The following is a 16,349-nucleotide window of genomic DNA, read 5'->3' as shown; positions in this document are numbered from 1 at the left end:
TATAGATAAGAAAACTGAGGCAAATACAGTTACATGACTTACTCAGGGTCACACTAAGTATCTGAGACTGGTTTTGAACTCATGAAGATGAGCCTTCCCACTCTGCCTCCTGTGGCACCTAGCTGCCCAGTTCTATGAAATACAAAGGCTATATCCCTAAGTTCCTTTCCAACTGCAACATTCTAAATTCCATTTCTGTCACTGTGTACTATGGGATCATGGATGCATAGGCTACAGATGGGGAAACTGAGACCCAGAGATTTGGAAGCCACATCTCCCAAGTCCCCTAGCCTAGTAAGTGGCAGAGTCAGGACTAGAGCCCGAATTTCTTGACTCTGATCCAAAGATTTCCAACTACACTAGGATGAGTGTTCACTCTAAACCCAAAGTGGCGAGGGCTGGAAGAGTGAGGGAGCCTACTGAGTAATGCCCCAATCTGGGGGGGCTCTCCACAGGAGCTGGAACTGATGGAGAACCTTCTGAAGAGTAAGCAAGAGGGGCCTGAGAACTGGGAGGCACGAAGCATGGGGAGCGTCCGTGTTACCTTCAGCCGGCAGGAGCGAAGCCGACTGCTGTGGGAGGAGGTGTCCACCATGGAAGAGGATGTCACCAAGGTGACTGCCCTGAAGCTTCGGCTGGATGAATCCCAGAAGGTGCTGCTCAAGGAACGAGAGTGAGTACGGGCAGCTAGTGCTCCTATGAGGGGCCATACTTTGTAGTTGAATTGCCCTTTTGGCCATTTGATCAGCACAGTGGCCAGGGGGTTGCAGCAGCCACAGAGAGAGTAAGAAACTGGGACCCAGCCTAGAAAGCAAGGGTGGACCTTCCAGTAAAATGTGGAAAACAAGATGGTGGCATGGGGTGGAGCATTATATGCCAGTATTTGGATGAGTCCAGAGGAGTATACAGACCAAGTCTAGTAGTGTTGATGACACACAGAGTGGGGGATGTTGTGGGGAGGCTGCCTGGAGGTTGGGGGGGGTCTTCTTTTGTATTTTTAAGGAGGGAAGGGATGTGAAGCTGCTGCTTCCCCAGTAGGATCTTTGACCACTCCCTTCAGTAACCAACAACACTTCCAGGAGGAAACAGAGAAATCCAACCTCCAATGGGAACACTGCATGGAAATCCCTAAGGGATAGAACAGGGAGAGCCAGGCTCCCAAAAGGCTAACCAGGCCTTCCCCACCTACCCACCCACCCCTAAACCCTCAGGGATAAGCTGTCACTGAGCAAGAACATTGAAAAACTGGAAGGGGAGCTCAGCCAGTGGAAGATCAAATATGAGGAGCTAAGCAAAAACAAGCAGGAAGTACTGAAGCAGGTGAGACCCTCTCCTACCCTCTGCTAGTCTCCCAAGCTCTTTTCTTCTGTGCACCAGCTCTCCTTTATCTTCTTAATTTAGGGAGATGAAGACAGGACTCTCTTGGTCTCTTATGTAGCCTTACCTTGTCCACCAGAGGGTGCTGTCAGCCCAGGAGAAAAAAGTCTGGCACCAAATCCAGAAAATCAGTAAGAAACATTAAAAGTCAGAGAAAACTCTGGAAATCATGTGGTCCAGCCTCCTGGTTTTATAGGTGAAGAGACCCTGGGATGAGTAGGAAGCAACTTTCTTCTTTCCTTCACCTCACCCCCCCAACCTGGCCTTGAGCAGATGACCTCCTTGAGAACATGGAAACCATCCAAAATGAGCTCCATCAGTGCTCTCCCTTATCCCATCCCTTCAGACTTCTTAGTGTTTTCATGAACTTTCTTCTCCTTCCTCTTGGTCATCAAAGAAAAGCTATCCTTATCTGTCACCAGGGCTACCTGTCCCACTGATCCTAGTCTCTTCCTCTTCAGGCATCCTCCATGACTTCTGCCTCTATGCCTAAAAACATACTCAAGTCTTCCCAGTAGTTCTTTCTTCCTTTTTTAAAAATTTAATTCCATCCAGCTACTTCTTGGAAAAAGCTATCTCAAACTGATACTTTGATCTTCTTATTTCTACCCTCCCCACCACCATTTGTAATCTGCCTTCTTTACCATCATACCGAAAGTGCTCTCTCCAGGGTCACCAGTGACCTAATCCCCAAATTCATTGGCCTTGTATCTTTTTCCATTCTCCTTGGCCTCTCTGGAACTTTTAACTCTACTGACAACTTCCTTCTACTGGATAGCCCCCTCACATGGCTTCAGAGACGACATACTTGCTTGTTTCCTCTTTCCTCTAACTATTCCTTCTATATCTTTTGCCTCTTTCTCAACCTTTTCCTGATCCTGTAAAGTGGTCTCCAAGAGGGCTCTTCTTGGCCTTATTGTATTCCTACTATTTCTCTCCCGTGACCTACCCTTCTCTCCATTGACTCCAATTACTCCTATTACCACTTCTGAGCCTATGAATCCCAAGTTCTAGGGATTTTACATTCTGAATTATAAGCTCATATCTCTAATTACCAGTAAGATATCCCTGTCAGAGTATCCCAACTCTTACTCACCATGTCTAAAACTAAGCTATTATCACTTACCTAAATCTGCTCCTTCTTCTGACTACACCATGTCTCTCTGTAATACCACCATTCATCCTTTATCCCATGTTTGAAATCTTGGTGTTATAGTTGACTCTTCTCTCTTGCTGACTTCTATTCAATTAGTTATGACGTAAAATCCTACTGATGTCCCTTGCATCCCATCTCTTACACCAGTTCCTTCCTTCTATCACTACTGTTATCAGTCTAGTATAACCCTTCATTACCACCCACCTGAAGTATTACATACAGTATCCTCCAAACAGGTTTTTCTACTTCCACTTTCTTCTTCTCTCAACCTTTCCCCCTTCCATCCTATTTAACCACCACTTTTTAAAAAATGCATGGATCTGACCATACTACTCTTCTACTGAAAAATCTTCAGTGTCTCTCTTTAGCTTCTTGAGTAAAGTGCTGACTCATTTGTCTGGGATTCAAGACCTTTCATAATCAAATGTCATGCTACTTGTCCAGCCTTATCTCTTTTACTCTCTTCTACCCACTCTATGCTTTGGCCAAGGTGGACTGCTATCTGCTCCCAAAGAGACTGCACCTTCCTGTCTCCATGCCTTTGCTTATACAGTTCCCTGTGCGAAGAATGATCCCCATTTACCTGTTGAATTCTTACCCATCCTTTAATGCCAGGCTCAAATGCTGCTTCCTGAACCTTCCCTGATTTCAGGGAAGTCTCAGCCTTCTCCTTCAGACTTCACATAGTATTTGGTTTTTGCACCTTCCAAATGCAGTTGTCATGGAATATTACGAATTATACTTAAATATGCCTGTTTTGTTCTCCTACTTGGCTTGAAAGTCTGTCAGGGCAGGGACTAATTTTTAATTAAACTTTTTTATCTCCTTTAGTGTCTAACACAGTGCTCTGTACAAGTAGGCAATGTTTGTTAAAATCAATAGAGAATGTGGTATAATAAACAGAATGCTAGATGTGGAATCAGGAACACCTGAGTTCAAGTCCTGCTTTGTACAATTACTAGCTGCACGGCTCTGGGAAAGTCGTCTGCCTCTTCTGGGACTCAGTTTCCTCCTCTGCCAAATGAGTTAGAAGGGGTTACACTTGAGAACCTCTAAAGCCCTTTCCAGCTTTAAATACGTGGTTCTCTGATCTACAGATGACTTGCCCAAAGTCTCACAAACAGTAGAAGAACCAGGACTGGAATCTAGATCTCTCTCTAAGACTACACACTCTGCTAAAAATAAGCACCGTAGAATTAGAAATTGATGGGATTTTAGCGGTCACCTCTCTCCATCAAGCTAAAAGTCTCCCTGGATGACCCAAGAACACTAGGGCTTTTCTCCCAGGAGCTTTCCCTGTTCCCACTGCTTATCCCAACACAGAGGCACAGCTTCTCTCTCGATCCTCAGTGGGTGGGCCGCATGACCTCCAAGGTCCACACCAACTCTAAGGGCATCCCTGCTCTCACATTCTTTATTCTACACAGTCCCTTCCCGGGCTCAGTCTATGGCTCTGATTCTGTCTGTGCTCTACTCTTTGCCCCATGCCCCAAATAGTGTAGCTCTGTCCTTGCCCTCTGGATTCTCTGGTGACCCAGACACATGGGGTGGGGAAATTGATGCTGTCTCCACAGCTCAACATCCTTAAAGAAATGCACCAGGATGAACTGGGCCGCATGTCAGAGGACCTGGAAGATGAACTCGGGGCTCGGTCCAGCATGGACAAAAAGATAGCAGAACTTCGGAGTGAGGTAAGGTGGAGAGGACAGGAAGGGCTGGAGGGGTTCATAGGTGCGGCCAGAAGGCTCAGCTAGGGTCTGAGAAGTCTGTAGGACCCTAGTCCTCCACTTTAGCCAGGCAGGCTGTTCTCAGTAATAATATTTCTGCTATGGACAGGCACAATGTAGAGAGAAGCAAGGCAAAAAGAGATGTAATTCTCATTCTCAGGGAGCCTCCATTCTGACATACCAGCATCTACCAACATTCTGTGAGCATTTGCTATAGGAAGATCTTGTGTTCAGTGCTGGGAGAAACAGAAAGGTGGCCAAGACCCTTTCTGTGTACTCAAGGACGTTCCAGTTTGGTTAGGGAGATAACTGAGAGGTGTATGTGTGTACACAAACACATATACACACACGTATGTATATGTATATACAAAAGTGTATATATGTCTCACAAGCACAGATAAGTATTATGTGTAAGTGCATATATACGTGTGTATGGATACGTGCATGTGTACATACATTCTATACGTGTGTATATTGATATGCAGATATATGCACAAAAGTATGTATATGTGTCTGACAGGCATGTATGCATATTATGTGTGGTATGTATATACATACATATATAGGTATATGCATACATATATAGGTATGTGCATACATGTGTGCATGTATATGTTTCTATACATATGTGTATAGTAACACACACACCCATACCTGTACAAAGACTGAGTTCCTTACCCTTGAGGATCTTTTAGTAATAAGACTTTATCCCTCAGGAAGCCCTCAATGTAATAGGGAGCCTCAACCCTCAGGAAGCTCCCAACCTATTTGGGGAGGATATGCACGTGTGAGGCAGACGTAAGACACATACAACACAAACATACAAACAAATCCAAGCTAATTATAGCTGCTGCAGCTGGACTTACTTCCTATAGCAGAAATGGCCCAGCAGGATTGGGAGCTGGGGGAGCCCAGCTGGGGCTCTTCCGTCTTCCTCATGCAGAGTATGTCTCTTACTTCCCACCCCCCACAGATGGAGCGTCTGCAGGCAGAGAATGCTGCCGAGTGGGGCCGCCGAGAGCGGCTCGAGACAGAGAAGCTGAATCTGGAGAGGGAAAACAAGAAGCTTCGAGCCCAGATTGAAGACCTAGAGGAGGTGCTTGCCCGAAAGCGGCGTCAGACAGCCAGCGCCCTGGACTCAGACCTCAAGGCCATCCAGGCTGAGCTGTTTGAGAAGAACAAGGTGGGGGGACCTGGGCCTGGGTGGGTACTTCAGCTGTGGGTGAGGGGGAATGGAGTATCTAGCATTGCTAGCATTTATACAGTGTTTTAAGGTTTGCCAAGCACTTTACATGTGTGATCTTATTTGATCCTCATAACAACCCTTTAAAGTATCCCTATTTTATGGATGAAGACATTGTGACTGAGAAAGGTTAAATGTCTCGCCTAGAGTCACATTTTAGCAAAGTAGCAGCATATAAAAGCCTACATAAATCATCGGTATTTCTTTACATCACCAACAAAACCATGCAAGAAGAGATAGTAAGGGATACCCCAAATTGTTACAATTATTGTTTCAAATAACTTTTTAGTTGAATTTCTAGGATTTTCCAGATATATTATAATGTTATCTGAGCAGGATTTGATTTCAGGTCTTCCTGAGTCCAAGTCCAATGTTCTATTCTCTATATTACCTAAGGAAATCCTTGGCCAGGACACAAGAACGAGCTACAACCAGGGAACATCTCAATCTCTTCCTTTACTAGAATGGGCTTCTAGGACAGTCAGTCAGTAAGCAAAGCACCTACTATGTGCCATGCACATACAAGGAAAGGCAAAAGACAATCCCTGCTCTCAAGGAGTTCACAGTGTAATGGGGGAGACAACATGAAAACAACTGTACAAATGAGATGTAGACGATGAACTGGAGAAAATCAGCAGAACCTTGGCTGAGCTAGGCTGTGAAGTTAGAAGCAGAAACATTGTCTCCATTTTTTGCCCACAGTCAAGGAAGACTCTTAGAAAAACTGTGAGGGAGTCAAGTTTGTCTTTGGTGCCTTTTCCCTTTCCCTTGGAGGATTGTGTCCAGTTCTGGCCATCATATTTGGGGAAGGATTTATAATTTAGAGGGTGTCCAGGGGAGGTGACTAGGGTAGTGGAGGGCCTCAGGATCATGGCATATAAGGTTCCAAGGGAATAGAAAGCCTCCCCCTCTCCCTTCTCTCCCAATCTCTCTCTCTCTCTCTCTCTCTCTCTCTCTCTCTCTCTCTTCCTCTCTCCTTCTTTCCTTCTTTCTTTTTCTCTATCCCATTGCATAGGACCTATAGTAGACACTTAGATGCTTTTGGAATCAATAAATCAGTTGAAGGAATAGGGGATGTTCATTCTAAAGGGAAGAAGTCTTAGAGGAGACTTGATACTGCTTTTAAATATTTGGAGGGACTTCACAGGTGCTGCTTGACCACAGAGGACAAAACTAATAACAATGGGTGGAAATGAGAGACAGATTTAGACTTGGTGAAAAGAAAAACTTCCTCCTAATTAAAGCTGTTCAAAAGTGGAAGTAGCTTCCTTGGGAAGTAGTGAGTTCCTCCTCCCTAGAGATCTTCAAGCCAAGACAAGATGATCCTTTGCTGAGTATTTTGTAAAGTGGATTGTTGCTCAGCTGTGGACCTTGATTGCCTCTGAGATCCCATCTGAATCTCATATTCTATCCTCTGGTGGTGCCCCCTTCCTTAAGGACCCAGAGTCCTCATTCATTTAGCATTCAGCAAGTCTTTACTGAGGGCGCTTTCTCTGTCCAACCCTATCCTAGCAACCAAAGGAAGAAACACTTTTCATTCCTCTCTCAAGAATACCAGTCACCCATTCATGACCAAAGTCTGCAGTCTGTTCTCCATTTCTCTCCCTTCCTGGCCTTTCCACTACATTTTTTCTTTATAACCTTCCCCCTCCCTTTCTCAAAAATCTCTTCCTTTGGTTTCCGTGATGTTATTCTCCTGGTATTTCATCAGAGCTTCTTAATAAACAAATCTGTCCTAAGTGCTTACTATTCAATTCAATTCTGCAAACTTTATTGAATATCTGCTATGGCAAGGCAATCATCCAATCAAAGTGATTCTGCCCACCAAGAATTCACCATCTAGTTGGGAAAAAGAGATGCATATGGAGTTTAATTCAGAAATACCGCTAGGTGATGGGCTACCCAGTTCATTAGCTGTATGACCTTGGACAGAGTTACTTCACCAGCACTTGGCATATAACATGTGCTTAATAAATGCTAGTTGACTGACTAGCTGTATGAAATGATGCCTATCACTTCCTCTCTCCACGCTTCAGTTTTCTCATCTGTAAAGTGGCAATAATAATACTTGATCCACCTACCTCATGGGTTAGTTGTGAGGGTCAGATGAGATTATATAAGTAAAGTACTTTGTGAGTCTAAAGAGCATCACATTGCTAAATCGTAGAATCTCAGAGCTGACTTTAGAGGCCATTGAATCCAACCCATACCTAAACAAAAATCTCTGCAACAAAACCAGCAAGTGGTCACAAGACCCTTTGCTTGAGGATCTCTTGTCAGAAGGAACCCACTGCCTCCCAAGGCTATTCATTCTACTTTTGGATAGCTCTAATTGTTAGGAAGCTGGTTGAATTTTTCTGACATCAAACTTCAATCCATAATTCTACACCTCCACCCTGTACCTTATTCTGCCCCTTTGAGGCCAAGTAAAACAATCCAACTCTTCTCTTACAGCCCAGCCATTAAACACTTAGATAGTCATCCCCTGCCATATCCCCTCAGTCTTCTCTTTGGGCTGGCTATCTCTAGTTCAATCAATCAGTTAACAAGAATTTATTAAAGCTTACTGTGCAAAGAAAAAGAGAAACAATCCCTTCTTGTACAGAGTTCATATTCTAATGGGGGAAACAATATAAATAAATTAGAACAGAGAAGACAAATACAGGATAGATGAAAATTAACCATTGAGGGGATGGACTTAGCACCTAAGGGGCCAGGACGGCTCCCTCCTGGAGGAGGGACCCCTGAAGCTGAATCTTAAAGGAAGCCAGGGATCCTTAGAGTTAGAGGCTGGGCAGCAGACCATTTCAGGCATGGGGAACAGCCAGTACAAGGCATGGAGATGGATGATGGAGTGTTTTGGGGGAGGAAATGCTCTTGGTCAGCATGACTGGATTGAAGAGGGGGAGTAGAATGTAAAAAGATTAGAAAGGTAAGAAGGGACCAAATTGTAAAGAGCTTTCACTGTCAAGTATGGGACTTCATATTTGATCATGAATCACTTGAGTTTATCAAGTTTGTGTGTGTTGACCAGGGCTGGGGGGCGAGGTGGAGGGAGGGCAATGTATGTGATGTGAACAAACCTATGGTTTACACAAATTACTTTTGCAGTTGAGTAGAGGCTATATTGGAATGAGGAGAACTGAACAGGGAAAAGAGAAAGGTGATGAGGTGGTGGTTGTGGAGGTAGAGAAAGATGCTTTGAGATGCTTTAGAGAAGGAAACGACAAAGTTTTGGCAACTGCTTAGCTATGAATGGTGAATAAGAAATAAAAATTGAGGATGATACCAGGATTGCAAACATGGGTGACTAGAAGGATGGTGGTGTCTTCCACCATAATAGTGAAGTTTGAAGGAAGGGAGAAGTTTTGGGGGGAGAGATAATGAGTTCTAGTTTGGACACATTGAGTTTATGATTCCTATGGAACGTCTCAACATTGACTTCTTCAACCAGACTTCATTGTATAGCCTGATGTCAAGGCTCTTCACTCTCCCCACTGTCCTTTTCTGGATACTCTTCAGCTTCTTGGTGATGACACTCAGGACCATGCAGAGTATTCCAGATGAAGTCATCTAGATGGCTTAGTGCATAGAGTGATGAATCCTGAGTTAAGAAGACCTAGTTCAAATGCATCCTCAGACATGTACTGGTTGTGTAACCTTGGGGAAGTCACTCAACCTCCATTTGCCCCAATTTTCTCAACTGTAAAATGGGGCTAATAATAGCACCTACCTCCCAGGGCTGTTGTAAGGATTAAATGAGATATTATTTATAAAGTGTTTAACACAGTACCAGGCACATTATTATTGTTGTTGTTCAGCTGTGACCAATTCTTCATGACAAAGATACTGGCAGGGGTTTGCCACTTTCTTCTCCAACTCATTTTACAGATGAGGAAACTGAGGCAAACAGGGTGTGTGACAGGGTCACACAGCCAGGATGTGTCTGAGGCAAGATTTGAACTCAGGTTTTCCAGAGTCCAGGTCCAATGCTCTATCTACTTTGCTGCCTAGTCACTCCCTTGGCACATAATGGGTGCTATATAAATGCTGTCCTCATCATCACTATTATTATATTTGCCTGTATCCAAGTCATTGGTAACAGTGTTAAGTGGGAATGGCATTGTGACATAGTGGATACGAGGGATAACGAGGTGGCCTCACTCAGGAAGACTTGGGTTCAAGTCTTAAGCTCTGACACATGCTGGCTGCGTGACCCAGAGTAAGCTGCCCCCAGGCAGCTCTCTAAGACTGAGCAAAGAAGAGGTGGAGAAAGTGTTCTTCTGCTTTGGTAGAACAATTCATTTGTCATGAGCTCCTTGCACTGACTAAATAACTAGTCTGATTCTTTTCAAAATGTCAGAGTATAAAGCCAAGCACAGGTCCCGGGAGCACTCTACTAGAGGCAGCCTTGCAGATGAATTTTTTTAAAAATCTGTGTTTATATCTATATAGAGAACCTCCAGTGTGAAAACCTCTTCTGCCAAGGCAGGTCAGTGCCTTCTGTGCACCTTCTAGCTTGGAAGATCTTCCTGAGTCACTGAGAATGTGGCAGGGGCAGAACTGGATGCAGGTCATCCTAACTCTGAATCCTGCTTTTTATCCACCATTATTTGCATCCTGCCATCCAAGTGAAGCTGATTCAGGAACAACATTTAGGTTCTGATTCCACTTCACTTTACTTTTGTTGGGCTGTCCTGTGAATAAAAATAGGTCCATAAATGAGAGCTATTATAGTCTGATAACAATAATACCTAGTGGACACTGCTTCCTCTAACTCTTCCTGCTGGGTCTAGTCTTGACCAGTAACGTGGCAGCATCTCTCCCTAGGCTCCTTCTCATCTCACCCTTAGCCCCTGCCTTCTTCCCAGGAGCTGGCAGACCTCAAGCATGTACATACCAAGCTGAAGAAGCAGTACCAGGAGAAGATGGCGGAACTGGCCCATGCAAACCGGCGGGTGGAGCAACATGAGGGTGAGGTCAAGAAGCTGAGGCTACGGGTGGAGGAACTGAAGAAGGAGCTGGCCCAAGCTGAAGATGAGGTGATGGGGCTGGCACTGTGGTCTGGCAGTGCTGCTGGTGATAAAGATAATAATAGTGATAAGAGCTGATTTTGTGTGTGTGTGTGTGTGTATACACACACACACATATATGGCATTATCTGTATGTGTATATATATGCATATGCATGTATACATATGTACACATATGACTTTATATGTGTATATACATATATACACATATGTATATGCAATGTGTATGTGTGTATGTATATATGGCTTTATGATTTCTAAATTGCTTTATCTTATATTTTACATATATAAAAAGATATATCTATATATCTTTAGCATATATCTTAGCTCATTTGATCCTCCCAATAACTGTGGGAAGAAGGTGCCATTTATTCCCATTTTACAGATAAGAAAACTGAGGCTGACATAAGTTAAGTGATTTGCCCAGGGATACCCAGATAGTCAAGATCTGAAAAAGTATTTGTACTCAGGCCTTACCTACCTCCAGGTCCAGCAGTCTCTCCGCTAGGACATCACATGGTCAGACAGGGGTCTCTGAAGGACTAACAAAGTTGCGAGTACACTTTACATTTATTATTTCATTAGCTCCTCCCAACAATTCTGTATGGTAGGTGCTATTATCATTTCCATTTTACAGATGAAGAAACTGGGCCTGAAAAAAGCTGAGTGACCTACCCTAGGTCACATAGCTAGTAAGTATCTGAAGGCAGGATTTGAACTCACAACTCCACCTAACCACCTAGTAGCACAGCCCTAATGCTGGGACTCTGTGCTCTACCCTATGGGATATAGAGATAAGGAAGGTATGGCCCCTGCCCTCAAGGAATTTCCCATCTAGAAAGAAAGTTGAGATACAGACATTTAAAAAGTGAACCAATAATACTATAGAGATGACTCATGTAGTGGAAGGAGCACTGGAGAGTAGACCTGTCATCAAATTCCAGTTTTGACCTATAATTGATGAGTAGCCTCGAGCAAGTCACAACCTCTCTAAGCCTCAGTTTCCAAAGGAAAATAATCTTTGCACCATCTGCCTCATAGGACTATTGTAAGAAAATTGGTTATATTCTAATATAAATGTTAGAATATTTATTATATAATATATTATATTGGTTATATTATAATATGAATATATTATAATACATAAATGCAAATACAAAAATACGAATTCTCATTATTAATGTCATTACTGATGGTTGTAGTTGTTTAAAAATGATGATGATGATGCTAAGCAATATAGGTAGAGTAACAAATGGGTGGGAGGGAGGGGGTTATAGGCTGTAGGAGTTCACGGGAAGGAGAGATAGTTGTGAGCTGAGGGGGTAGAGTGGGGACAAAGATGGCTGTGTGGAGGAGTTAGGGATAGGCCTTGAAGGATGGCCAGGATTTGGAAAGACAAAGAGGAAGGGGAAAGACAGACAAAGCTGAGGATTTGGGTGGAAGGAGCTGTGAATGTGACCAGCAGCCCTGGATTGTCCTCTGGTGGAGTGGTGGGAGGGGAGGCCGATGGGAGGATGGGAGGGTGATGACTGCTGTCTCCACCCCATAGTTGGATGAGGCCCATAATCAGGCTCGGAAGTTGCAGAGGTCCCTAGATGAACAAACAGAGCATAGTGAGAATCTGCAAGTGCAGCTGGAGCATCTGCAATCGAGGTATGTATGTAAGACCTTGGTGGAGGTCGGGGGAGAACAGTAGCCTGGTGGGGCCCTATGAAAGTCACCTTTCCCATTAACAGAGTGGTCACATCCAAATTTCCTGTGGTGCCTCAGTGGTTCAGGGAAGACTCACTGGATTCAGGCCCAGGGGATCCTGGGAGATTTGGCAAGCAACAGAGGTCAGCTTTGGGGTAGCCCCCACAGAGGGTTTCCCATGCTTGGCTTGGTCGGACAATCTTTACCATGAACCAGCCTGCCACAGTGCATATAACCTGGAACAGGGCATTTAGGAGAAGACTCAGCTCCTTCATATACAAGGGCAGGATCCTGTTGTTGACCAGACAGGAAGGGAAAGGGGCCAGGGAGAAGTGACCTGAGAAAGGAAGAGGATGGGGATGGGGGAAAGACTTGGAGGGCCAGGAAGAAGCCTGCACAGCTGGAAAAGTGAGGATTGAAATCTGGGGAAGGGGGGATCCAGGACCAATGAGAAGAACAGGAAGGACACATATCAAAGGCAGGAAACGGGGGTGGAAGGGTTAAGGAAGAGTGGGGTCTGGAGGGTAATTGGCACGTCAGATAAGAAGCTCCTTGGGAAATGAATCTCTGCAGCTTCCAACTTTGGCCCTGCCCCTCAATAGACTGAGCCCCAACCGAGGATAGATTCCTACACATCTGATCTAGGCTCAACCCCCAGCAGTTGAGGGTGGCCCAGACATCCAAATATGATGGGAAAGGATGGTAAGACTGGATTGGAGGGAGTCTGGGAATCCTTGTAAGTACTTTCCCACTCTCTCCTTACCACTCTTCCACCCCAAGGGGGATGGGAGCCCCTAAATGATTAGTCCACAACCCTCTGTCATTGACAATCATAGCCATCAGCTACATAGACTCCTTAAACTGGTCTGATCCACTTACCCTCTCTCCCTTCCTGGGCCCAGCAGTGGGAAAGAGGGAGCAGAAGGGAAGGGTCAGCCCTGAGCTGATGAGGAGGGAATGTTCAGTAAGTGCCTTTAAAGAGATTGCCTTATCGGCCAGTGTGTGATGGCTGGTCCCTGGGGAGCTCTATGAGGCCTGGACTTGCCTTCAGCCTCTCAGCATCCATCATTCTTCAGCTCTCACTCACTCTCACACACTCCTGCTTCTCCCTCCCCTTGCGCTTTCTTAGATTCCCATTCCTTCTGACTCTCTTCCGGATTCTCTCCCCCTCCTTCTCTCTCTTCCCCCTCCCCTCCAGACTTACATTTCTGTTCTCTGCCTTCTCTATCCTAAAGTCCAGCTTCTTCCTGTACCTGTGACCTTGGGCAAATTGTGTCCTGTCTCTGGGTCTCAGTCTCCTTGTGTGTCACATAAGGGCACTGAACTAGGTGAGGTCCCTCCTAGCTCTGACATGCAATGTTCTGTATTCTAACATCCTGTAATTCAATGCATATTTTCTACTTTATTAACTTCCTCTTTCTTTCCTCCCTTGCCATCTTCATTCCTTTGCCTTGACAAATATATATATATATATACACGGGGTTGCTGGCCCTGAAGTAAGGAGGAACTGAATTTAAGTCTGGCCTCAAACACTTACTAGCTGTGTGACCCTGGGCAAGTCACGTAACCCTCATTGTCTCACAAAAAGTTAAAAAAGAATCTATACATAAAGGGCCAAGCTTTGTGGGTAAAAGCTCCAGGAGAGACTGAACAGTGATCTCCTTTCTTGTCTGTAGATCTTTCCATAAGACCTGCTATGCCCATCCCATCCTTTCTTAAGGACTAGAGTTGCATCCCCCTTTATTTAGGTGCTGAGCCCTCTGTGGGCCTTTCTTGACTTTTTTCCCTAAATGGAGCCTCTCAGGAAAGAGTACTTTGAGTTCCTTATAAAGGAGAAGATAGAGAGCATAGTAGGCCCAAACTGTCCCTTTTTTTTTTTTGGAAGGGGATAAGGCAAGGCAGTTGGGGTTAGGTGACTTGCCTAAGGTCACATAGCTAGTGTCAAGTGTCTGAGTTCCGATCTGAACTCAGGTCCTCTGGACTCCAGAGCCAATGCTCTATTCACTGTACCACCTAGCTGCACCCTCTCTTTTTTTTTTTGGAGGGAAGGAGGAAGGCAAAGCAATAAATTGTCCTTTTTTACCAGTAAATGGAGCTTGGAGTCCCCTCCTCAGGCCCTGTCTGCCAAGGTACTTGGGTGGGTAACAGCAGTAATATACCTGAAACCAGGACTCCCCCAGAGGCCAAAGGGACCTCAGATTTCTATAAGCAGGATTGGCCAGTTTAAAAATCTACAACCCTACCTAGGCAGCTAAGTGGTACAGTGGATAGCACTCTGGGCCTGGAATCATGAAGATGTGAGTTCAAATCCAGCCTCAGACACTTAGGAGCTGTGTGAATCCTGGGTAAGTCAGTTGACCTGTATTTGCCTCAGTTTCCTCATCTGTAAAATGGGGATAATTAATAGCATCCATCTCCCAGGGTTGTTGTGAGGGTCAAAGGGATAATACTTGTAAAATTCCTGGCACATAATGAGCACTGTATAAATGTTAGCTGTTGTTAGTAGCTACCTTCCCTAGCTCCCTTTTATTTGTTGTTTTTCCAAATGGCACTTCTGTGTCTCGTTGCCTGGATCTATACCCACCCGGCAATCATTTGAAAAGGATCCCATAAACTAAGATGTTAATGACTTATAAACCATCCCATCTTCCAAGTGGTAGCATTGGAACAGAGGAGGCCTTAACCCAAAAGAATGCACATATTCACAGAGCCATTCACAGCTGAGCCCCCTGACCTGGTCTCTGGGCACCATCTTCATTTCTGCGTGTCTCCTTTTCACATAGAAGGTATGGCCCTGCCAGGGACACCCTATCATGGGGCCTGCTGCACGCTTGGCCCTGGACCCTGGTGCACACTTGGCCCTGTACCCTCGTTTCTTGGGAGAGTTCTCCTTGCCCCTGCATCCCGACAGAAAAGAAATCTCATGTACCAAGAGATTATTAGGCCCAAAAATCCCCTGAGGGAGAACAGTTCAGGGTTGCAAAAACAGAAAAGGAGTTCTACACATTTTAAGATCCTCCCATTTTCTAGCTCTTAAAAAGTTGTTTAAGATTTTAAAAAAAAAATTTATTTGGTGTTCAAGTGCCTTTCCAGCAATAAATCCCCTTGAAATGAACCATGGCCCAATGAGGGCTGAACTCTGAAGTGCCTTCATCTAGGGAGGGGCTGCCAAGTGGTTTTCCCTTTTTTTTTTTCTTCAACTTTTTGTTTTTTAATGTTCTGGGGACAGCGCCACTAAATCATGCAGGAGTAATGGAGGCTTGGTCCCCTCCCTTCCCCCCTCCCTTAATAATTCATGCCTTCCAGTAAAGACGAAGCCATTGAGGCCACTTTACCGGGAGAGTTATGGGTGCGGGAGGGGGAAGAGGGTGAGAAAGGGAGGGAGCCCTTTCCATCAGCAGTCGCGTGGCTTTGAGTTGAAGTTTGGCTCATAAATTTTGGGCCGATGGAATTTTAATGCGAGGAAGACCGAGGGCCTGGCAGGAGGCTGAGAGCTTTTCCATTGACAACAGGAAAATGAAGCACTGACACAGAGCCTCTGACACCTCTGTTTACTGCCCCATCTCCTCTCTATGCCCTTGAAATCTCCAGAGGTCACCTTCCACCTCCAGGGAGTCCAAAAAAAGACCCATATCTGCTGATTTGGGGGCTCCTAATCCTTATGGAGGACCACAGCCATACTGTGGGCAGAGGATTATCTATTCAAGAATGTGTCTAGGACAGGAGTGGAGAACCTATGGCCCTTTGAATCCTTTGTTCTTTGAAGTTTGAATTCAGTCAAAGAGCTGCACCTGAGGACCTAGAGGGCCACATGTGGCCTTGAGGCTGCAGGTTCCCCATCCTTGGTCTAGGACATAAACTGGGGATGAAGTTAAGTAACAATACCAACTACTATCTGGTTAGCATGCCCAAGATGTTGGCATAGACCCCAAATGCTGTGGGAGTGTTCAGAAAAAGTAGAGGCTGGTGTCAGTGAAATGGGGTGTGGGGGGGAGGATAGGCAGAGAGGATGGGCAAACAGTGCCCAAGGTGAGAGAATGTTCTGAATAAAGGGGAAGAATTGGGCACATGTAAGATATGTTCAGCAGATAATGAAACTGGACTGGCTGGAATGGAGGGGAC

General features: G+C 45.0%; 1 protein-coding gene across 1 annotated transcript in view; it reads left to right on the top strand.

Moving 5' to 3' along the window:
• Positions 1-16,349, top strand: part of CCDC102A (coiled-coil domain containing 102A) — a 43,938-nt gene that overhangs the window by 19,287 nt on the left and 8,302 nt on the right. The window contains exons 3-8 of the mRNA XM_072632341.1: positions 456-673; positions 1,212-1,320; positions 4,108-4,224; positions 5,234-5,443; positions 10,375-10,545; positions 12,085-12,188. Coding sequence (XP_072488442.1) covers positions 456-673; positions 1,212-1,320; positions 4,108-4,224; positions 5,234-5,443; positions 10,375-10,545; positions 12,085-12,188 — 929 coding nt within the window. The remainder of the gene's footprint in view (positions 1-455; positions 674-1,211; positions 1,321-4,107; positions 4,225-5,233; positions 5,444-10,374; positions 10,546-12,084; positions 12,189-16,349) is intronic.

The sequence above is a fragment of the Notamacropus eugenii genome, chromosome 1 (genome assembly GCF_028372415.1).
Source record: "Notamacropus eugenii isolate mMacEug1 chromosome 1, mMacEug1.pri_v2, whole genome shotgun sequence".
Taxonomy (NCBI): domain Eukaryota; kingdom Metazoa; phylum Chordata; class Mammalia; order Diprotodontia; family Macropodidae; genus Notamacropus; species Notamacropus eugenii.
Note: the sequence above shows the minus strand (reverse complement) of the source record. Positions and strands in the feature narration are given on the sequence as shown.